Source organism: Lynx canadensis, chromosome D4 (assembly GCF_007474595.2).
Source record: "Lynx canadensis isolate LIC74 chromosome D4, mLynCan4.pri.v2, whole genome shotgun sequence".
NCBI classification, from domain to species: domain Eukaryota; kingdom Metazoa; phylum Chordata; class Mammalia; order Carnivora; family Felidae; genus Lynx; species Lynx canadensis.
Genome location: NC_044315.2, coordinates 79,762,220 through 79,785,667, shown reverse-complemented (window position 1 = coordinate 79,785,667; position 23,448 = coordinate 79,762,220). Strand labels below are relative to the sequence as shown.

At 46.2% G+C, this 23,448-nt stretch overlaps 1 protein-coding gene across 10 annotated transcripts; it reads right to left on the bottom strand.

Annotated features, from left to right (window-relative positions):
* Positions 1-664: 664 nt before the first annotated feature.
* LOC115499592 lies at positions 665-21,627 on the bottom strand. Of its 10 annotated transcripts, none has more exons than XR_003964201.1 (5): positions 21,477-21,627; positions 21,283-21,380; positions 12,895-13,194; positions 12,684-12,756; positions 11,298-12,207 (listed from the first exon to the last, which is right to left on the bottom strand). XR_003964201.1 is itself a non-coding variant. In XM_030293694.1 (5 exons), the coding sequence occupies exons 1-5, from the start codon at positions 21,477-21,479 to the stop codon at positions 11,949-11,951; spliced, it is 645 nt and encodes a 214-aa protein (XP_030149554.1). In that variant the 5' UTR covers positions 21,480-21,627; the 3' UTR covers positions 11,298-11,948. The 10 variants fall into 10 exon arrangements, 4 of the variants coding, with proteins under 4 accessions (XP_030149556.1, XP_030149554.1, XP_030149553.1 ...); XM_030293694.1 differs by having other exon boundaries at positions 13,010-13,194; positions 21,450-21,627; XR_003964198.1 differs by lacking the exons at positions 11,298-12,207; positions 12,895-13,194 and adding an exon at positions 665-3,438.
* Positions 21,628-23,448: the final 1,821 nt, after the last annotated feature.

Genomic DNA, 23,448 nt, shown 5'->3' with positions numbered 1-23,448 from the left:
CTGTAGGACAACTCAGCTGTTTCCCATTGTGTTACAGGAAAGTGAGGGGGCGCGTTTCATCCGCGGGCCAACAGGAAAGTAGTTTGAAGGTGAACATACGAACTGGAACCCCATTTGCAGCCTCCACCTGGGAATATGTTATTTGTTCTTGCTGACGCGAATATGAAAGCCTGTCCGTTTTACAGGTGGGAGAAAGGCTCCCGGCAGAGCTGAGAATGATGCCAGCCCTGGTGGGGACCCAGCCCTCCCACATTCTGCAGTAGCACAGAGCCCGACGGTGACCTCTGAAGGCCTTTGTAAAGTTAATATTCTAGAGAATTCGTGTTTGGCTTCAAGGACAGGTTTAGTTAATATTCTTGTTGAGACTGTAAGGGGATGAGGTAAAAGAGTAATGTGTTCTCCATCCCCAAAGGCCATGGGTTCTGTGCGTGGGCTCCGCTCCGTCTTCCAAGAACCGGAACCAGAATTGCGGCCGGAACCGATTTCACAGGAGCCTCAGGAGACTTTGGGCGGTAATGAGAGCAAATGACTTTTTCCTCTTCCTCCAACCTGAACAAATAACTGAGATTGCAGATCTGTTGGCCATCCCTACGCCCACCTCACTCCCAGATATATCCAGCAGGAATTATAGTCATTTGTGGGAATTTTTTTTTTTTTTTTTTTTAATGACCGACCTGGCACTTTTACGGCACGTCCCATTTCAATTTTCAGTGGACACCGAAGTTCCCATCAGGTAGCGTGGCGCAGCTGGTTGGGACAGCAGTACTTGAGGGAGTGGTTGGAGTCCTCACTTAGATTCCTCCTCACCAAAGGCCTTCGTTCCACCTGAGCGGGTTATTTCAGTGCTTTATAGATGCCGGATTTAGCCATACAATGACCGGCTTTTGTGAAAATGAAGAGCTAACGCGTCCTTTGAAAGAATAAAGCAAACTGGAGCATCAGAGGGTGGGGAGGAGGTAGCTAAAGCTGTAGTTTCTTAGTCCCCTTTCATTGCCTTACAAGGTTGTGTCTTCCCCGCGCCCTGACTTACGCTCCCTTAGCTCGGAGGGGAGGCAGCTGCCTTTTCCTCTTTTGTGAACATGCTCATTTCTGAAAAATTCGCAAGTCCTGAGCACATAGACTCCATCCTTTCTTGATGAGCGTTGGATTTCTTGAGTGAAGATGTGTGGTGGGAGGGAGGGGCTCCTCACCTCTCAGCTCCATAAGGGTGGGGCTGGGGGTCCAGGAGAGCTGAGGGAGTGGGAAGTTCTAACATTCCAAAGCAAAGTCATTTCCTCCAGCCCCGTTGTTTGAAGTAAGAAGTCAAATTCGGCAAAACTGATACCAGGCTGACCTTCAGACCTGTCAGAGGAATAGGAAGGAAGCCTTCTTTTCAGGGGTGGGGCTAGACTTTGAAAAGTTCCACGGGAAGGTGCACACGTTTGGATAGCTTTTTCTAAGTGGAAGGTAGGGAATAAATACTGTGACTAAATTTTAGATCGCGCCTCATTTTTCACAGTTAAAAAAGACCCTTGTGGCCATTGCAGACACTCGGCGAAGTGTGGATGAGGGTGATGTAATCATTCCAGTGTTTGCGCTCGGGAGAGTGGTCACTGCTCTGCATTTGTAAAACCCCTTCAGGAGAAAAGAAATATTTTTGTAAACGGTATCATTTTAGACGAGAAGTGGCTTGTTCGGTTCGGCATTTCGACCTAACAGAAATGGCGAAGGATGGAGGTGCAGCCGGGTTTTCCGCCGCTGCTCTGGCCAAACGCGGCCAGCTCCTCGAAGCGGGGACGGTGCACCCTGGCTTCTTGGGGGCCTGGAGGTGAAGCTTCCACCGCCACTCGCTCTACCAGTCTCGGGGCCTCCGCTTGGCGTCTGGCAGGCCTGGGCGACCTGCAGGTGCCCTCCTCAGTCGGGAAACGCGCAGAATCAGATCACTGCTCTAGGACGCCGTCTGGGGCGGGCCACACGGTCCCCTTTGCCTTTAGGGACATGGGATTTGTCAGGGCAGGAGGGAAGCTCTTGAGGTCTGTCCCCGTGCCACAGCCTTCCTACCTGGTTAGGCCGGTGCTGGCCACGATATTTGCAAGACACCCCAGAGGATTACGCGGCCCCCAGACAGAGTGTGATGGCAAGAGCAGGTTAGCGTCTTGGGCAGAAATGCCCACTAGGCGTCTTCGGCAGCGTGGGAGCAGAGGGTCCCTTGTGCCTACTCTAGGAAAGTGTTCCCCAGAATAAATCCTCCGGTGGAGTCCTGGGTAGTCTTTGTACCACTCCCTTATCAGGCTGAATGATCGTGCTCCGTTCAAACGGGTGTTGGCTGTCGAGTTGTTTCAGGGTGTCTCCGGTCTTCCTACGACAGGGGACTTCGGTCGCTTCCAGTTGGTATTACGGTCCCGACGAGTCGTAACCCCGTGCTGTCGTCGCCGCCTAGAGAACCCAGCTACGTCTGCGCTTCATGAATGTGCTCAGAGAAAAATGTTTTTGCATATTTCAACCTGGAAAACTATTAACGCAGATGACAAAAGCTCACAATTAACCCTGTGTCCCTCTACTCACATTGTGAACAGACGCATTTCGACTAATTTAGACTTCGTACTCTCGACGAGAGCGCTCAGGTTGAAAAAGGCTGGTCTCACCAATCCGACGTCTGTAGCAACGTGGTCAAAATGTATCTTCTCATGTTTCACTAATTTGATGTCTATTGTGATCTAGGGGGAAGGAGGTGAAGTTTGCATCTGAAGTGTCTGTGGGGTGGGAGGAGAAAGGGACTGCGTGAGCAGATAGTGGAGAGAATGTGGGACAAGATGTCTTTATAAGATGAGAAGTTACTTTCACGCATCGTGTGGAAGCATTCTACTGTGAGTGATTGTGCTAACTATAAATCATTGATGTCTATACATTAAGGCAGGTTCTCTCAATTAGGCAACATTTGGTTAGTCAAGTCCAAGTTATTGTTTGTACTTGAAAGTAATAAAGCTGCGTTTCCTTAAAAATACATTCTGTAGTTTGAAGACTATTTTCTTACCTTCTTTCCCCAGTGAATTCAGGTGGGACTTTGCGAGAGTTGATCGCGTTTTAGAATGTGTTTTTTAGAAATGGAACTGGCTGTCGTGTGATCTAAAGCGACTCTGTTCCTTTGCTGTTTCTGCACGTTCTAGAACGTAAGCCCAATAATATAACAATTTCTGAATGAGATCCAAGAGGGAAACAATATGTTGAAAAGTCAAATGCAAGGAAAGAATTTTGGCAACCTCCGTGAGTAGATACAGATGGGGGGAAGTACCATGAATGCAGGTTGCAGAGCTTGGGATTCTCTTCCTTCCTCCACTATTCAGCCCATCTCCTAGTTGGGTCATTCTTCTTCATTTCAGTTTGTAAGGCCCCTTGTTGTTCACCAAACATCATCCTGTACCTTTGATCCCCAACGGCACCATCATAGGGCAGGCTGTCCTGTTATACAGAGAAAATTGAGGTCTGAAAAGTAGCTAATTGCTTGGAGGAGTAGTGAGCAGTGAGGAGGGGGTTGGGGCCCAGAGTTTTAGCCTCCACAGACCCAGACCCTAGATTTTCCCCACCTTTCCTTGTTTCCCTTCCCATTCTCTCCCTACTTCAAGTCTCTTGGATCCAAACCTGGACTGTTCCCTTCCCCCCTTCATCACTTGCGTGTGCCTTTCCGCCCGTTCACACTCTGGAATGCTTCCGGGGAGTCTCGCTAACCGCTCCTTCAAGCACATGGCTCCTCTGTTCAAACCACCTCAGTGAGTCACTATTACCAACAGGGGTGGGGGGTAGGGGGTGGGGGGAAGAGGGGTCTAGTCTAGATGTATTAACCTACCCATAATTGAGTCTCAACTCATCTCTTCAGTTTTATATTTCTTTTCCTGGCTTTGAACTTTGGGTCTTCTCCCAGCCTCATGGAAAAGCCCCCATTGTTCCTTTCTCCCAGCCCTAGGGGCAGCCTTTAGGATCCCACTGACCTTCCAAGATCTTTAAAGCCTCAGTTAACCAGCATCCCTCAACTCAGGCTGACTCAACATTTTTGCCTAGGGTAGTTAGTTGTGCAATCTGTTGGCAGTTCATCACATTGTACCTTTTGCAACTGGCAAACCATTGACTTTCACCCTTGATCCATAACTTTTTCCAAATCCAGGTGAATGCCTTATCTGCCCAGCAACAGTGTAAGGTTGTTATTATCTGATGCTCAGTAAGTTCTCGGGAAGATATTTTAATAAGTTCCACGGATCATCCTAGGGGATATGTTAACTGGTAGAAAAATAACTTTTGAGAGGATAAGAACATTGAAGCAAAATGAAAGACCAATGACACAGCTCTTCCTCTTAGACTTTCCTGTTCTGCTGTGTCCTATGAACATCTACATTGTTCTGAGAACATTTGGGCAGAATGTTTGGTGATCATTGCGTGATTAGACACAGGCAGTCCTTTCCAGTGAGATGTTCCTGTCCTTTGCACTTGAACCACATGTTCTCAATTTGTGGTAAAGATAATCCAACAATAATACAAATTTATAGAGAAAATTGCCCAGAGCTCCTATATCATAACAATTTGTAATATTCTCTTCTAATCCTTATGCACGTAAGTATGGACTTACATGATTGCAAATCATTTTTTATTGTGCTGTCAGAAATATGCTTGAAGTCTTTTCAATTACCAGAATCCTTTGTAATACTTTTATTACCATAGTTTGCAAAACGATTCTTGTTTTGATGAATAATTAGGTAGCTTCCAGTTTTGCTTTTCAGATAATGCTACAGAGAACTTCTTTGTGCATATTTTTTTTAGGACAAGTTCCCAGTGTAAGACTCGTCAGTAAAAGCAAAGGAGAATTCTTTCTTAACATTTTTTTGGTCACAAACATGGAAGGGCACATACACCTTCCATATAGTATATAGTTACAAAGTGAACACCTGTTTAAGGACTGTCAAAGTCAAGAAAGGTCGTTCCTGGCTCCCCAGAAACCCTCTGTGTCCGGGAAGGAACACTTCATGGCTTTTGCATCATATTTATCACATGGCTTTCCAAGTGGGTTAAAAGGATGTATGGTGTCACCTTGCTGGATTAAATACATGTTTCACCACAACATCATCAGTTTTGAGTGGTTATTATTTTTTTTTATTAAGAACATACGTTTGTTATTACATATCCATCAGTGTGGTGCTCAATACCACTTGAAACATGCATATTATCCTAGAGATGAATCCATTTTCCAGTGCTTTTTATTTGAAACACATTACCACAAAGCCATTATAAATTACCGAGGAGGTATTCAGTTAAAAAAATAAACAATAAAATCATACTGCCCATATGACTCAACTCTTGTTATTGGACAAGAGTTTAACAGTATTTAGACTGGTAATTCCTGTGTTAAGTGGAAAACATGACAGATGTATTGCCATAATTTTCTTTTATATTGATGTAGCCTACATAGCTTGCAGAATTTTATAAAGTTGTTCATTATTGTGGCAGGTAGTTTAAGGCACAGATGCTTTGAGTGACTATTTTAAATATGTTTGCCAATTTAGTAAATATAAAGAGGGCATCTCAAGCTTGCTTTAATGGACATTTCTTGTCTTTATGTGAAGACAGAAAACAGATTTTTTTTAAATTTTTTTAATTTTTAATTTAATTTTATTTTTTTTCAATATATGAAGTTTATTGTCAAATTGGTTTCCATGGCAGATTTTTTAATGTATGATTATTTGTATTTCATTTGAATTCTGTCTGCATCTTTTATCCGTTTGCTTTTACTAACATTTTCAAGTACTTGAGAAACATTGTTTGAGATGAATTAAGGCCACAAATAAAATTTCAGCAATCTAGGCATCACTGATTTAGAGATAATAATTAAGCCCAAGGCATGTGTTGAAAGCAAACCTATCAACAGTCACTATTTACATCCCAGTAATTAATGTGATATGTCACAAATATGCCTGGTCACTCTCTCTTTTTTTTAAATACATTTTTTGATTTTTTAATGTTTATTTTTGAGAGAGAGAGAGTGTGAATGGGAGAGGGGCAGAGAGAGGGGGGGACACAGAATCCGAAGCAGGCTCCAGGCTCTGAGCTGTCAGCACAGAGCCGGATGTGGGGCTTGAACCCATAAACTGGGAGATCATGACCTGAGCTGAAGTCAGACACTTAATCGACTGAGCCACCCAGGCGCCCCTCTTTTTTTTTTTTTTTTTTAATTTTAACTTGTTTTATTTTTTATTTTTTAAAATTTACATCCAAATTAGTTAGCATATAGTGCAAGAATGATTTCAGAAGTAGATTCCTTAGTGCCCCTTACCCATTTAGCCCATGCCCCCTCCCACAACCCCTCCAGCAACCCTCACTTTGTTCTCCACATTTGTGAGTCTCTTCTGTTTTGTCCCCCTCCCTGTTTTTATATTATTTTTTTTCCCTTCCCTTATGCTCATCTGTTTTGTTTCTTAAAGTCCTCATATGAGTGAAGTCATATGATATTTGTATTTCTCTGAGTGACTAATTTTACTTCGCATAATACCCTCCAGTTCCATCCACGTAGTTGCAAATGTGCCTGGTCTAGTAAGACCCAAAAATGTGGAAGAGAGCTCACCAACAATACTGGATATGTAGTGGAACCCTATTTTCAATTTAATATTTTCCTAATGCAGATATACCACAGGTGATCAGTAGTATTTAAAGGAAAATACGGGCAATCATGAATCAAGTTTTTCTCCCCAAATGAACTATGCTCGAAATTTAAAATGAATAATTAATCCAGAAGGCAACCAAGTGCAGATACCAAGAACATAGTCATCCTAGTGTTTTATTTTTACTCCTGCAGAGTCAGAGAGGGGTGACAGGTGTACTTTTGTATCTCAAGCCTCGGTGGGTTCAGAGATTTTTAATCTGAGAGTTTTAGGAGAGCAGACATTCCTGAGTTTGGTGGTTCAGCAGATTTAGCCAAGTAATGCAACTCTTGAGCTAGCTGATCATTCAAGCTTTAAGGGCACAAAGCTTGAAATTTATTTGAGACAGGATCAGAAAAACAAAACCACTCGAGGGCTGCATGTCAGGAAGGAAAAATGGAGAGGTAGGAGTAATAAACCGAGTGTTACTCATTTCTCCCCCCCCCCCCGCCACTACTCCCCTATAAGATTATGTCTGGATCACAGGAAATCTCTTTTTTTAAAGTTTCTTTATTAGAGAGGGAGGTGGGGGAGAGAGAATCCCAAGCAGGCTCCACACTGCCAGGGCAGAGCCCTATGCATGGCTCGAACCCACAAACCATGAGATCAAGACCTGAGCTGAAATCAAGAGTCGGACGCTTAACCAGCTGAGCCGCCCAGGCACTGCATGGAGAACGGGGAATCTTATTCCTCTTATTCTTATTATTCCTTGTATTCCTCTTATTCTTCTCTGTGCGCATAAAACTGGTACAAAGTACACTAAACATGGGGATGTGTGGGTGAATGTGCTTTGGGTTTATCTACATCGACTTCTTGTAATTTAAAGTTCTCAAAGTGTGTTTTCTCCCAGCATTTCAGAATTACCTGGGACTGGTTAGAAATGCAAATTATTGGGCCCCACCCAAGGCTAAAGACTCAGAAACTCAGGCTGGAGCCTAGGCAGATTGATGGTGATGCCCATGAAGGTTGAGAACCACTATTATCTAACCTATTCTGCCACCTAGTGGAACGTGTGGGAATAGCATCTGGCAATGAGTGGAGTACATTAATTATATTAAGAACTATTTTGCACTTACACAGCCACCCTGAACGTGTTCTAAAACTGGAATTGCCTTCTCCTCATTTCCAGTCATTATAGGGCATGTCATTTCAAGATATCAGCAGGCAGTGTGTGTAAACTTGTCTTTGTTGTTTTAGAAGTACCTTTAAATTTGTACTGAAATTGCTTTTATCACACACTAGAATAATGCACAGCTATTAAATAATGCTAGGAAGAAAAATACATGGGGAAATGCAAAAATGTGCATGGAAAAACAGGGTTAAAATGGCATACAACATTATTCAAACTAAATGGTTTAAATACGCATAAAAACAAAATGAAATATACCAAAAGGGCAATCGTGGTTCTCTCTTGGGGATGAGATTATAGGTAAATATTTTCAGTATGCTTTTTTGGGGGGGGTATGTTCTAAGTTTCTGTGATGAGTATGAATTATTTTTAAGAATAATTAAAATATTTTTTTCAGTTATGTAACACAGCTGCAAGCATCGTTTAGCCCAAATTCCTTCTCGCAGGAAATATGTATGAAGTCCTCATACCAGGCATTGTGTGAGGGCCTGGGGAAACAGAGGAAATGTGCGTGGCCCCTCGTCCTGGAGCTCTGGGGTCGTATGCACATAAAACCCCAGGGGTGTAATGAAGGAAGCACACAGAAGGGAGAAAGGCTCTACTTAGGGGTGATAACCAAGATTTCCCAGAGGAAGTAGCTCTCCATAAAGTTCCCAAGCTAAGGGACGCCTGGGTGGCTCAGTTGGTTGAGCGTCTGACTGTGGCTCAGGTCATGATCTCACGGTTCATGAGTTCGAGCCTCACATCGGGCTCTCTGCTGTCAGCGCAGAGCCTGCTTCAGATCCTCTGTCCCCCTCTCTCTCTGCACCTCCCCTGCTCACCCTCTCTTCCTCTCAGAAATAAATAAACAGCAACAACAAAAATTCCCAAGCTAAGGATTCTGGATCCAGATGCCCTGTAAGTTACCAGCCTTTGTTAGCGGGCTCTAGGACATGTGTGGTGGGCTGGATTGTATTACTCCTGAGGGCCTCTGTAGTCAACACAGGAGCACATCGGACGGTGCTAGAATTTGGAGACCAGATCGTTAAGCAATTGAAATTCAACACAAAAAGAGCAGGCTGTTGGTGGTAGAGCCATAGTTTTTCAATCTCCAAGTCTCCACATAAAAACGACACCCAAATAGCAAAACCGAAAACCCAGACAATACTTAAAAAAAAGTAGGTCACAAGGTAACCCCAGGAGCCCCCAAACACAAGCAGGTGAGGCCAACCAAAAACTGCCACAGGAGCAGCATCTGTATAGGAGGAAAAGGAAGGCGCAGGGGTTGTACGTGGTGGATGGGAGACCAGGAGAACCCAAGACAGGCACAGGTGGTCACAGAAGAGGGGCAGCCAATCTAAAAATGTCGGCTGAAGGTGGGAGAAGTTTTGTCCTCTCCCAACAGTGGGTTCATGTGAGGACCTACTGGAAGAGCACCTGAAAGGGCTGGAGCAGGGCAGCCCTGATAAGCTCATGAGACTGCCTGCCTTCTTCTAGGACAAGATTCCCACACTGGGGAAAACACCCAGGACTGAAATCAGAATTGAGCAAGACAGAGATGAGAGAGATTGTATTACTCTTGAGAGGCTTTGTGGGCAATGTAGGAACATGTGAGACGCTACCAGAATTTGAAGACAAGGAAAGAAAGAGATGGCCCAGACCCAAGAAAGGATAAGGACCGAGGCAGGAGATCCCAGAAAGCAAGCTACTTTATTTTTAAACACATACAAACAGCAGAAGAGGGAGCTCTGTGGTGAAAATCTTTCCTGAACATAGCCTTAATCCAAAAAGTCAGGGAGGATCATTTCACAATGACACCAACAATAGAAAAGTACCAGGGCCAAATTCCACACACAATTATGAACAGCAAAGGGACCAAAGGGAAGCAGAATAACACCCCTATAGACAATGGAAGCACACCAGGGAGACGTGGTTAAAAAGAGACCCAAACCATAACATATTCAAAAATGACAATATACTAAGCACCTGAAACAAGACCGGAGAGAACTGCATAAATTGGAATTAGAAGAACTCAAAACTGGAATGAAGAATTCACAAAGGAGGGGCGCCTGGGTGGCGCAGTCGGTTAAGCGTCCGACTTCAGCCAGGTCACGATCTCGCGGTCCGTGAGTTCGAGCCCCGCGTCGGGCTCTGGGCTGATGGCTCGGAGCCTGGAGCCTGTTTCCGATTCTGTGTCTCCCTCTCTCTCTGCCCCTCCCCCGTTCATGCTCTGTCTCTCTCTGTCCCAAAAATAAATAAAAAACGTTGAAAAAAAATTTAAAAAAAAAAAAAGAATTCACAAAGGAATTCGAAATTTTTTTTTAAGAAATGAAGGCTGAACCCCAAGTGGTGTAAGGGACTAAACCCAGCAGATAATACCTTAAGAGAAACAGATGGTGAAGAAGAAAAAGACGTGCAAGTAAAAAGAAAATGAAGAATGGGAGAAACAAGACAAGAGAAAGTGACACGTATCCAAGGCACGCAAAGGAGAACAGACACACAGGTAACAGGAGTCCCTGATGAAGAAAACCAAAGCAAGGCCAACACTCACAACTGTAATTCAAGAAAACATCCCATTTAAACAGGTTGAAACCACATATTGAAAGTATACTCAGTACCTGAGAATATAGATGTATATTCTATATATTATTTGGTTGGTGAGGGGAAGCATCTCTTTTAAACTATTCTTTTTAACGTTCATTTATTTTTGAGAGAGAGAGAGAGAAAAAGTGCGCGAGTGGGGGAGGGGCAGAGCGAGAGGGAGACCCAGAATCCGAAGCAGGCTCCAGGCTCTGAGCCATCAGCACAGAGCCCGACGCGGGGCTCGAACTCACAAACCATGAGATCATGACCTGAGCTGAAGTCGGACGCTCAACCGACTAAGCCACCCAGGCGCTCCAGGCATTCAATTCTTTTATACATTTTTTTTTTTAAATAAATGGTTGCATAATCAGTGCTTTTGAAAGCATAGACGAAAGATATTATGTGACAAATCACGGACACTGACAATGTTGACTTGAAAAGTGATTGAGGAGAACTGGGCTCTGAGTGTGCAAAAGTTTTAGGAGTATCTGAATGCTACTCAGCAATAAAAAGGAAACACTCTCAGCACATACAATGACATAGATGCACTTCACAACCATCACGCCTAGCTGAAGTCAGCTGTATACAAGAGAATGAAAACTATGTAATTCTATTTACACAAAATTTTCTGTATAAAACTGACCTCTGGTGGCAGAAAGCAGATCCCTGGTTGTCGGGGGATGGAGATAAGAGTTAAGGGTAGGTTGCCAGGGGCAGGAGGAACCTTCGAGGTGGGGAGGAGATCTTCATGATCTTGATTATGGCGGTGGTTTCACAGATGGATACTTAGGTCAAAATTCATCCAGGGGAGCCTGGGTGGCTCCGTCCGTTGAGCGTCCGACCCTTGGTTTTGAGCTCATGGTCCGTGGGTTCAAGCCCTGCACTGATTTTCTCTCTCTCTCTCTGCCTCTCCCCTGCTGTCTCTCTCTCTCTCTCTCTCTCTCTCTCTCAAAAAAAAAAAAGAATAATAATAAATAATAATAATAAAAATAAATAAACTAAAAAAAATTTAAAAAACCTCATCCAGTTGATTATTTCAAATGCGTGCGGTGAATTGTATGTTCGTCATACATCACGAAAGTTGTGAGATCGGATTTCCTGTTCTTGCTTTATATGTTTAAACGCCTTATTCTCCTAAATGTGTTTACCGTGCATATTCTTAGCCAGTCTATTCCAGTCATCTGGCTTCAGACGGTGGGTGTTTGTCCTGAGAGACATTTGTTCCCCTTTCACTGTGGTTGTGCTTCACAGGCGGCTAATTAGTTTGGTCTGCGAGGGCACGTTCCCTTGACATATCCCTGCTCTGGGATGTTTTGGGGGAAGGGCAGAGGACCAGGCTCTAGTGTCTGCCCCTCCCGCTGGGGTTAAGGTATGAGGAGGCATCAAGCCCCAGGTCGCAGAACCTCAGAACCCTCCAGCATCACTCTTGATCTCTCTGGTTTAATCCCACCGTTCTAGGTGGGATGAATCCCCTGGTCGGGGATTTGTCTTTCACCTCACGGGAAGCAGCAGCAGCAGCAGTGGGAGGAGGCGGTCTCTCTGGGGTGTAATCTCTAGCTCCATTTTATTTTTCTTCTCATTGGGGCATTTTGCTTTCCTCACAGGCTGACCCGTGTGGCCTGCCTGTGCTGCTGGTCGCTCATGGGAAAAGGCGGGCAGTGGATGTCCCAGGACAAGGCAGTGGCCAGCCTTAAAGGCCTTTCTTCCGGCCTGTCCTCTTTCTGTGCCCTCCATCGGCCTTTCCCCAGAGCTGCTGGCTGGTCCCAGGTGCAAACACCAGTTCCAGGCAGACTTCTGACTCCCCAGGCGCCTCTTCTTATATATTGTTTTGCAAGCTCCTCAACCCTGTCCTCCGCCCTTGCTCAAGGGAGAAAACCCAGCGTTAGTTTGCCATCTTTTTTTTTTTTTTGGAGGGGGGACAGAGAGAGACAGAGCATGAACAGGGGAGGGGCAGAGAGAGAGGGAGACACAGAATCGGAAACAGGCTCCAGGCTCCGAGCCATCAGCCCAGAGCCCGACGCGGGGCTCGAACTCACGGACCGCGAGATCGTGACCTGGCCGAAGTCGGACGCTTAACCGACTGCGCCACCCAGGCGCCCCAGTTTGCCATCTTAATACGCACCCCATAACTGATTTTGTCTGCTTTAAAACCTTTAATATTCTTTGAAGACGTGGTCTAGGTCTGAAAATCCGATTCTGAACATGGTAAGAGAACACTGAAAAAAACAGTAAGAACTACAGAAAAGTGGGAAATAGTTTGCTGATTCCATGGCCAGAAGAGTAAAGAGCGTTTAGACAGTGTTTTGTCGAACAATGTCTGCCCGCTTACTTACTTATTGCCTATCTTCTCCCAGATGAGGCTGGGGCTTCTCCCGTCTTGTTCAACAAGGTGCAGATCCCCAACACCTAGGATAAGATAAAATTTGGTGCAGAGGAGGCCCTCGTAAATAATTGCTAAAGAAATTGCTATTTCTATCCGTCGCTATGTGATTTTCTGCTTTGAAACTTAGTGGCCTAAAACAATGGCGATTTGTTATTTCTTACCATCCGGTGGGTGGACTGGGCCTTCTGGGCTCCCCTGGTGGCCGGTGTGGGGATGCCTCACCCACACATCTAGGCCTTAGCTGGGGCAGCTGGGCCTCTCTACATGGTTTCCCACCCAGGGCTTCTGTTCCCGATGCAGAAGCTTTCCAAAGGGCACAGGTAGAAGCAGCGAGGCCTTGAGATCTAGGATCTGGAACCCCACAAGTCACTTCCACCATGTTCTTCTGGTTAAAGCAAGTCATGAGGCCCGCCTGGAATTCAAGGTGTGAAGAAAGAGGCTCCACCCCTTGATGGGAAAGCCTGCAAAACAGTATGATCCTGCCTTTCTTTCTGCCACATTGTTCCAAAGTTTGTAAACAGAGGAAGAATAATTGGAATTGTCCACCGTTGGCCAGCTTAGTGCCTGGCACCTGGGAAGCCCTCACTGTTGGTCCAGTGAATGAAAGAATGTCATGGCTGCTTCCATTCCCTTCAAAAATGGACTGCTTCTTGGGACACATTGGCCGATATTGCCCCCGAGTGGAATTTGAGGATTGAGGCCAGGGTAATTCCTTTCTTGGAAGATTGAACTGTAAGATTCCAGTTTACAGGTTAGGACAGGGGTTTCTTTTTTTTTTTTTTTTTTTTTAATTTTTTTTTTTCAACGTTTATTTATTTTTGGGACAGAGCATGAATGGGGGAGGGGCAGAGAGAGAGGGAGATACAGAATCGGAAACAGGCTCCAGGCTCTGAGCCATCAGCCCAGAGCCCGACGCGGGGCTCGAACTCACAGACCGCGAGATCGTGACCTGGCTGAAGTCGGACGCTTAACCGACTGCGCCACCCAGGCGCCCCAGGACAGGGGTTTCTAAACTTTAGCATAGGTATGAAGCGTATAGAGATCTTATTAAGAACAGAAGATTCTGGGACCCCAGCGTGGCCCAGTTGGTTAAGTGTCGGACTCTCGATTTTGGCTCAGCTCCTGATCCCAGGATCGTTGGGGTCAAGTCCCACGTTGGGCTCCGTGCTGAGCGTGAAACCTGCTTAGGATTCTCTGTCTCTTTTCCTCTGCCCCTCCCCAGCTCATGCCCCCCACCATCAAAACAACAACAACAACAACAACCAGAAGATTCTGACATCCATTTTCAAAATAAATCGGACAGTCTGACAACTGATTCAAAACAAAAACAAAAAAGCAGAAGCTTCTTGGACCCCATCCTGGCAAGTTCGGTAAGTCTAGATAGGCCCAAATTCACTGAGTCCTAGGCTTTTATGAGGGCTTTGTGATGAGTGGGTGTTGGGGGTGATGCTGCCCTGGAGGGAACAGGGCCCTAGGTTTAAGAGCAAGGAGACGTGAAAACAGTGCTGCTCCTCTCTCGGTCATCCCAGGAGATCCACTCACTCTCAGATTCTCAGTTTTCTCATCTGTAAAATGGGGTTGACAGCCATCTTAGAGGCTTGTTATGAGATTAGAAACAGTGCCTCATTGGGGCGCCTGGGTGGCTCAGTCGGTTAAGCGTCCGACTTCGGCTCAGGTCATGATCTCACCGTTCGTGGGTTTGAGCCCCGCGTCGGGCTCTGTGCTGACAGCTCGGAGCCTGGAGCCTGCTTTGGATTCTGTGTCTCCCTCTCTCTCTGCCCCTCCCCTGCTCGCGCTGTCTCTCTCTGTCTCTCAAAAATAAATACATAAATATTTAAAAAAAAATTTAGAAATAGTGCCTCGTTATGGTGCATAACATGCCCTGACTCAATGAGCAGGGTTAATACCACGGACATACAGTGTATAATAGACGTTCAGCAACCATTAGCCAAATTTAAATACCATAAGACCAGAAGAGCAAGAATCATATCTTTTTAAATCACTATTGATTGCCAGATTCCAGGGCATCACAAATATCTTACAGCAGGTGTTTAACAAGTAGTTTTTCCTTTTCATAATTTTTTTTCTTTTTCAAAATTTTTATTCAAATTCTAGTTAGTCAACATGCAGTGTCATATTGGTTTCAGGAGTAGAACTTAGTGATTCTACTTACATATAACACCCACTGCTCATCCCAACAAGTGTCCTCCCTAATGCCCATCACCCATTTAGCCCATCCCCCCACTCAGCTCCCATCCAGCAACCCTCAGTTTGTTCTCTGTATTTAAGAGTCTCTTATGGTTTGTTTCCCTCCCTCTCTCTGTTTTTTTCCCCTTCCCATATGTTCATCTGTTTTGTTTCTTACATTCCACATCTGAGTGAAATCAACAAATAGCTTTTCAATGAATGAATGAAGTTCTCATATCCTATCTCTACCAGTGCGAATGTGTTCACTGGTTGTCCCAGGGGTGTGTGTGTGTGTGTGTGTGTGTGCACATGCATGTGTATGCGTGTGTGTAGTTATTTTATGTCATTTAAGGACTTCCAGACACGGTTTGCTTTGTGTACACGTCAATACTGACTAAGCTGCCAGGGGTCAAGTTGTTTTCAGAAGCGTTTTTTTGATTGTGGCGCCATGAAAAGAATACAAGCCTTGAAGGAGAGCTTGGTTCAAATCCCAGATCTGACCAGTCCTACTTTGGTCAAATCACACACCTTCTCTGAGTTTCAGTTTCCCCATTTGGGACATGAGGAAGTTGTTGCCAAGGACAGTTCTGTTGTGATGTGTTAGTTTTCTGTACATCTAATTTTGTTTGAGTTTATTTATTTTGAGAGAGGGAGAGAGAGTGGGGGGGGGGCGGGGTAGAGAAAGAGGGAGAAAGAGAACCCAAGTAGGCTCCGTGCTGTCAGCACGGAGCCCGATGCAGGGCTTGAACCCACTAACCGTGAGATCATGACCTGGGCTGAAACCAAGAGTTGGTTGGACGCTTAACCGACTGAGCCACCCAGGCGCCCCTAGGATTCTGTACATCTAATTGTGGGAACCAGCATATGCAGGTGATGTCATTTTGTATTTTGTTGTTGGTTTTCATTGCAGATCATCATTAGCAACTCACTTGTTGCTACATTGCCTTCATAATTATCATTTTTACTGACTATACATTATTTTGTTGAATAACAGAATTTATCTAAACATCTCCTCTATGTGGGCTCTTTAAGTAGTTCCAATTTTATGCTACTGTGAAAATTGCCGCAATTAACATCTTTGTCAACATAACTTTTTGCTTTGGTTGGATAATTTCCTCAGGAAGCGAGGTAATTTTGACCGCCTCTTATGGAAGACTAGAACGAGGTTGTGGCAACATTTTCTGCATTAGCATTTTGCATCGGCCAAAAATGGGAAAGATCAGAACTCACCTTCAGGAGGAAGTGCTTAAACTGTGAGCCAACTGTTCAGTAAGAGGCTGTGCAACCATTACAAAGAACAAGGATTCTTCACTATCGCCAAAAAGTAGAAACCATCTAAAATGTCCTTCGACGAGCGAATAAGCAAAATGTGGAAGACTATGCTACAATGGGATACGATTCGGCCATAAAAGCAATGAAGTTCTGAGGCACGCTATCACATGGATGAACCTTGGAAACATTATGCCGAGTGAAAGAAGTCAGACGCAGGGGGCCTCGTAGAATATGATTCCGTTTATAGGAAATGTCTAGAATAGGTAAATCCATGGAGACAGAACAAAAGATAAGTAGTTACCAGGGGTTGGGGAGGGAATGGGAAATGATTGCTAACAGGTATGAGGTTTCTTTGGGGGATGATGAAATTATTCTGGAATAGATAGCAGTGATGGGTACACAACCTTGTGAATATACAAAACCCACTGAATTGTGCACTTTAAAAGAATGGACTTGGGGTGCCTGGGTGGCTCAATCAGTTAAGCATCTGACTTTTGGCTCAGGTCATGATTTCACGGCTCAGGAGTCTGAGCCCCGCGTCGGGCTCTGTGCTGACAGCTCAGAGCCTGGAGCCTGCTTCGGATTCTTTGTCTCCCTCTCTTTCTGCCCTTCCCCCGCTCATGCTCTGCCACCCTGTCTCTCTCAAAAATAAATAAACATTAAACAAAATAAAAGAGTGAACTTTATGGTATGTGAGTTATACCTCAATAGAAAAAAGAATGAGGAAGATCTGTATTGATGTGATCTATTATTCATTGAAAACAGCAAAGTGCAGAGCAGCATCTAAAGCATAGCATTTGTTTTCTTTGTGTGTGTGTGTGTGCGTGTGTTTATTCATTTTTGAGAGAGACAGAGAGACAGAGACAGAGTGTGAGCAGGAGAGGGACAGAGAGAGAGAGGGAGACACAGAATCTGAAGCAGGCTCCAGGCTCTGCACTGTCAGCACAGATCCCGATGTGGGGCTTGAACCCACAACCGTGAGATCGTGACCTGAGCCGAAGTGGGATGCTTAACCGACTAAGCCACCCAGGTGACCCAGGGGAAGTCTGGTTTTCTATCTTTGGTGTCTGAGATTGTGAGGCTTCCCCAGGAAGTGTCAGTCCTGCCCTCTCTGCCATGAGCTCAGGCATGAGAACAGCCTCTTTCTCTGGGCCATAGAGCACACCCATTGTGTGCTAGGAGCTGAGACAGTGTACAATAACCTCTATGTGATACATAATTATTCCCATTATTCCAGATAACAGACCTGAGCAGCAAGAGAGACAAAAGGCTTTACAAGGTTATGCAGCAAGGGATGTGGCTCCAGCAGGAACAAAACCCAAGTCTATATAACTCCAGAGGAGGTGAATCAGAGGCTTGGGTGCTGGGAGCCGGTTTATTTGTTCCCTGTGGACTGGCCAGCCAGGGGTGTGGAGGCTGCTTCGCTTCAGAGAACATAGCTTACAAGAATGTTGGTTTCTGTATTTACCCAGAGAGGTCATTTATTCTCCTTTATTTGAGGGCTGTGGGAAGGGGATTGCAGAGGCTTATCTTGCCCCAGGCTGGTCCACTATTGCTTGATGGGAATGTTTCAGGAGTTCCCAACTGGTCCGCTCATGCTGCCGAAACATTCCATGCTCCTTCACAAAGCTGCCCGTGCTGTTGTTTCTAACTAGAAAACCCGTCCCGTCCATTAGCCACTCAACAAACTCCTACTTACCTGTCAAAACCCAGCTCGTATGTCCCTTCTGTTTTCTTCTTATCAACGACATTTATAGATGCCCTTACTAGCATCTTTATAATAATACCAGTAATGTTCATAGTAGTTCTCATTTAGAGAGCCCCACTATGTGCTGGGCAGTTTTAACTATCGACATGGGTGTTCCCTTTAATTCTTATGGGAATTATGCAATAGGACTATACTTATTTACCTCTCTTTCAGATGAAGAAACAACCCAGCAAGGTTAGGAAATTTGCCCAGAATCACACAACCAGGATGTGAAGAAACAGATCTTTCCAGCTCCAAAGTTCATACCTTCCCCTAACCCCACATCCTCTTCCCTACCCTGGTCACCTTGAATTGCAAATGCTGTTTGTTCCTGTTTTCGCCATTGCCCTGGGAGGCCTAGAAGGCAAGTGGTGACTCTGATTTCAGGACTGTGACCCATTACGGGGTCTGCTCCCTAGTGGCTGATCCTGACAGTGGCAGGGACCCAGCCTGGAAAGTAAACGCAGTCTGTCTGTCCTATCCCTGCGGTGGGACGGCCTTGCTATCTCTCCTGGAAAGGCGATAAAGGGGCAGGTCTTGCCTCCTTGAGGACTTGCAGATGTTTCCTGAAGCCGTGAGAGCCATTTCTGTTTCTTGCCAGTCCACATGAGCTTCTCGAAAAGCCGACTTCATGGCTCTGTTAGTGTGAATGTTAACAATTCTAGCAGCCCTCGGGACATCGAGCTGAAATATTAAGGCCAGCAGGGGCCCATCGAGGACAGAGGCCCCATCCCCAGCTTGCTGGAGCTTTGCTAAAGCCCCAAAGAGGCTTCATTGTGGAGACAGCAGGACCTGGGGTTGGGACCTCCAGCTTCGCAGTTAGTCTGGCTCTGAAAACCATCTCCACCACTTACTAAATCGGTGGCCTTGGAGCACGTTTCTTAACCTTTCTAAACCTCAATTACTTCGTCTTTACCAGGAAGTAATTGCCTCCTTTTTAAAGTTACGGATAAAAAGAGCTAATGCATACGAAACGCTTCCCGCCAAGCCTGATACAGTGCCTTCGCACCAAGGCGGGGATGCTAATGATGGTAATAACAATAAAAAGAATTGTTATTACGGAAAAATCCATAATAGACTTTTGTTGTTTGTAGCTAAGAATCCTGTCTGATCTAGTTAATGTTATTAGTTAGGGGAGCAGAGCAGTTTTCTAGAAGGACAGGCCACTGGAGCCAGATGGGTGGTTTCCCCTGGTCTAGGACAAGAGGTGACGGAGAAAGTGATGTTCCCGTCCATTGGGCTGAGCATGTGTGGTTCTTCCTGGATCCCACCTCCTGGAGTAACCTGAGAAGGGAGAGGCCCAGTCGAGACTCGATCCCCATTCCTGTGATTCCCAGGCAGCCATCTTTTTTCTGTCCCAACCACCTACCTCGGGATTGAGCAATTAGCAGCTATTAGAATCATGGGCTGTGTTTTGAAGAATATGAATAATAATATTTCAAAGTTAGCAATCCATTTTCACAAAGATGATTTTATTTGCATATCCAAGCACACAAATGCCCACAGAAAAGATGTGCTTTATTTATTTATTTTTATTTATTTTTTTTAACGTTTATTTATTTTTGGGACAGAGAGAGACTGAGCATGAACGGGGGAGGGGCAGAGAGAGAGGGAGACACAGAATCGGAAACAGGCTCCAGGCTCCGAGCCATCAGCCCAGAGCCTGATGCGGGGCTCGAACTCACGGACCGCGAGATCGTGACCTGGCTGAAGTCGGACGCTTAACCGACTGCGCCACCCAGGCGCCCCAAGATGTGCTTTATTTAAATTGTGTTTAAGGTTTCCTCGAGCGCTTCCTGTTTTCAGGTACAGGCCTCCAGGGAAGGAATGGATAGGCCTGTGCAGTTTTGATTTCTGACATCTTCAGTGGACAGACTTCCATGTCTTGGTGAGATTTATATTTGCCACTGGTAAACTTGTCATAATATTCCTTCAACTGGTTGGGCCAGAGTTTGCCCTTCTGGCTGCCATTTGGAGCTGGGGTAGTTCCAACCTTCCGCTATTATATATAATACTATCAACCTTTATTAAGACAAGCTTTTAAAACAATCTTTGGGAAGTATTTCCTTAGGACAAATTCCTAGAAGCAGACTGAGGGACCAAAGGGCGGGAATAGGTTTCCTTGGCCTTGTTTACTGAAGGTTAGATCATTCCTGAGAGAAGATAACACCAAACCCTAGAGATTGCCCATGTGTTCTCTCCTGGTCTGAAACGGGAAAGAAATACAGAAGCAGTGCCAACAAGATGACAAGACAATTTGCTGAGCCATGCAGAATTTTCTGGAAGGTGCTGGGCTTTTCCATGAGAATATCCTCAACTGCTATGCCACTCCTCTGACTGCTGATTCGGGGCCATCCCCACGCTTCCTCAACTACCTCCACAGGAAATGTACCCTGGCCGGTAGTGAAGAGCCAGGGGCTCTGCAAATCTCCTGTGAATTCCCAAGGGTCAAATGCCCGTGGTGGATGGAATACATGTTTTACATAAACAAGGCAACGGAGCCTGGTGACGTGAGCACTGGCGGGACCCTGGCGCTAGAAGAGCCGGCTGCAGACAGGGCCCTGCCGTACACGCTCCCTCCCACACCCACCTGGATGGCAGATTACTGAAATGACACAAGTTTTCATATATCCCTCTGACTCAGGACTTTGACTTTCTTTTTTTTTTTTTTTTAATGTTTTTTTTAATGTTTTTATTTATTTTTGCGACAGAGAGAGACAGAGCATGAGCAGGGGAGGGGCAGAGAGAGAGGGAGACACAGAATCAGAAGCAGGCTCCAGGCTCTGAGCTGTCAGCACAGAGCCCCACGTGGGGCTCGAACCCACAGACTGTGAGATCATGACCTGAGCCGAAGTCGGATGCTCAACCGACTGAGCCATCCAGGCGCCCAGGACTTTGACTTTCGATGAAACACAGGACTCCTGGGAGAAGGTGCAGTGCCATTTACACTTGGCAGTGAACTCTTCTGTCATCGCTGACTCTGAGAGCAGGTCAGGCTGGAGAAGAATCCCCGAGAAGACTCTGAAAGCCAGGGAAGGAACGCTCAGAGTCTCGCCTTCCTTTCACAAAAACTTTTAAAACGGGGTTCTTGGGACGCCTGGGTGGCTCAGTGGGTTAAATGTCTGACCTCGGCTCAGGTCATGATCTCTCGGTTTGTGGGTTTGAGCCTGGCATAGGGCTCTGTACTGACAGCTCAGAGCCTGGAGCCTGCTTGGGATTCTCTGTCTCCCTCTCTTTCTGCCCCTCCCCTGCTTGCACCTGCTCGCTCTCTCTCTCTCTCAAAAATAAGTAAATAAAACATTGAAAAAAAAAGTTAACACAGGTTTCTTTAGTTGCCTCTTACCTGTGCAGCTCCCCCAGGAGTGCAAGTTCCCTGGGGGAGCGGCGGACAAGCCTTCCTGAGGTTGTCTGGCGTAGGCAGGGACCCCGGATGAATGTCTCCTGTTGAATGTGAGAACTCAGTAGCAGGTTCCAGGGAGCTGCCCCAGGGACCCCATCCCAGCCACGTGCCTGTGAACACCTGGCCCTCGCAGTTACCATCACAACGGTGCTATGATTTCTGCTTTGTTGTGGCTCTGCTCCTTGGGAAGTGGAATCATGCCGTGACCTATTCTTCAGCCAAACACAGTGCAGTAGCTTCAAGTGCAGACCACACAGCCTCCTCTCAGATCTTATCTCCTTCCCTCTTCCCCTCACTGACTATGCTCTAACCCTGCTGGCTTTTCTCTTCCTCAAACGGCAAGCTTGTTCCTGTCCCAGAGACGGCTTTGCATGGGCCATTCTCCCTCCTTGGATCTTCCCACGCTTGCCTTCTCGTCCTCATTCGGGCCTCAGCTCGATGGGCACCTTTTCCAAGAGGTCAGGCTGCCCCTGGGTCACTTTCTATCCCACTATCAGCGTGTTTTCTCCTTAGCAATGCCATTTCCTAAAATCACCTGATGCGCCGATCGCTGACCCCCTACCCAGAAAATAAGCTCCGAGAAGGCTGTTGTGCTCTCTGCTCGGGGCAGAGAACCGTGTGCGCACCCGTGAGGGGATCTGTGCAAGAATCTCCAACAGAGCTTCCCTTGCTTTTCCTCATTCAGTCCCATTCAGTTTCTTTGTAAAAAAATTTTTTTGATGTTTTTCGTTATTTTTAAGAGAGAGAAAAAGAGCGCGAGTGGGGAAGGGGCAGAGAGAGAGAGGGAGGCACAGAATCCGAAGCAGGCTCCAAGCTGTCAGCACGGAGCCCGCCGCGGGGCTTGAACTCACCAACCGTGAAATCATGACCTGAGCCGAAGCCGGATGCTCAACCGACTGAGCCACCCAGGCGCCCCTGAGAGCTGTTATTTCTAAGCCACGGGTCTTCAGGAGGGAGAAGGTGACAGGCTGAGTTAAGACGCTGATGGTGTGCCCGGGTTAAAGGTCGGCGACCCACAGCACCAGCACACTGCTCACTGCTCACGTCCATCCCGCCTGCTGCTTGCTCTGCACCAAAGGCTGATCATCTGAATCAGGAATGCAGCATCTAGAAGAAACAGGAGTCTCAGACCCGGTTCTGCTGTCAGGTTACTACTGTGTGAGCTCGACTGGGTCCTTTTCTTCTCGGAGCCTTGGTGTTTCTTTCTGGAAAAAGTGAGAATGTTTGGATTCGACCTAGATGCTTCTAAGGCCCTCTCTCCTAACCCTAACATTTGCTCTCCTAACCCTGGGACTTTGCCACTGAGCCTCAGATGTGAAAAACAGGCTCACCCAGGCTCCGACTCTTCAGCAGTTCACGTTTTTTAGTTGACAGCCTGGCAAGGAGCCAAGACCCCTGACCTCCAGCATCAGCTGCTCAAACCTTCGCAGAGTGTCTGTGTTTATTCACAGCTCTGGCTGGGCAGATGCCATCAGTATGTGCTCTGTCAGTGGGCAGGGCCTGAGGTGTCCATCATGAGAGAGATGAGCTGAAGCTAGTCCAAAGTCACCCTGGAGGCTGCCAGCCCCCGCCCCACCCCCACACCCCGCCTGTCGCGCCACTGACTGGTCGGCTCATCCAGAGGGCAGGAGAGGGACTTTGTGCTCTGTCTTTGGTAGCGCCTTTGGTAGCTTTTATGCCATGACCGCCCTGGCTGTGGCAGCCCCGGGCAGCCCTCCCTGCGATCCTAAAACAGGATTGGGAGAGGAGTATTCTGCAAAGGAGCATTTTCGTGATGCCCTATGCTAATTGCATGATGTTCTATAGTTTCATTCTGCTTTCCTGAAACACATCTGAATTAATCGTCAGTACAACCCCCTAGGAAGAACAGGGAAGCCTAACTCTGAGTTCCTGTCCTGAGCCAGCTCTTTCTTTTACCCCATGGGGGGTTCCTGAAGGGATGAGAGGCTCAGAAAGCCCAAAAGCTGAGTAAGCATTTCCCTAGCAATCTTCTCTGAGCTAACTGCAGGTTGGGATCTAGGGATTAAAAATGAATCATTAACTTCTTAATGCTCTATGCAACATACTTATCTATACAACCACAAACATACTTATCTACACGTAGATTCC

Coding starts and splice junctions, on each gene's coding strand:
- LOC115499592 (XM_030293693.1), bottom strand. CDS start 21,479: ATGGTAACTGCGAGGGCCAGGTGTTCACAGGCACGTGGCTGGGATGGG. Junction 12,757..13,009: donor ATCGGGAACAGAAGCCCTGG/GTGGGAAACCAT, acceptor ATCTTATCCTAG/GTGTTGGGGATCTGCACCTT. Junction 12,208..12,683: donor TGGGAGAAGATAGGCAATAA/GTAAGTAAGCGG, acceptor CCCTTGAGCAAG/GGCGGAGGACAGGGTTGAGG.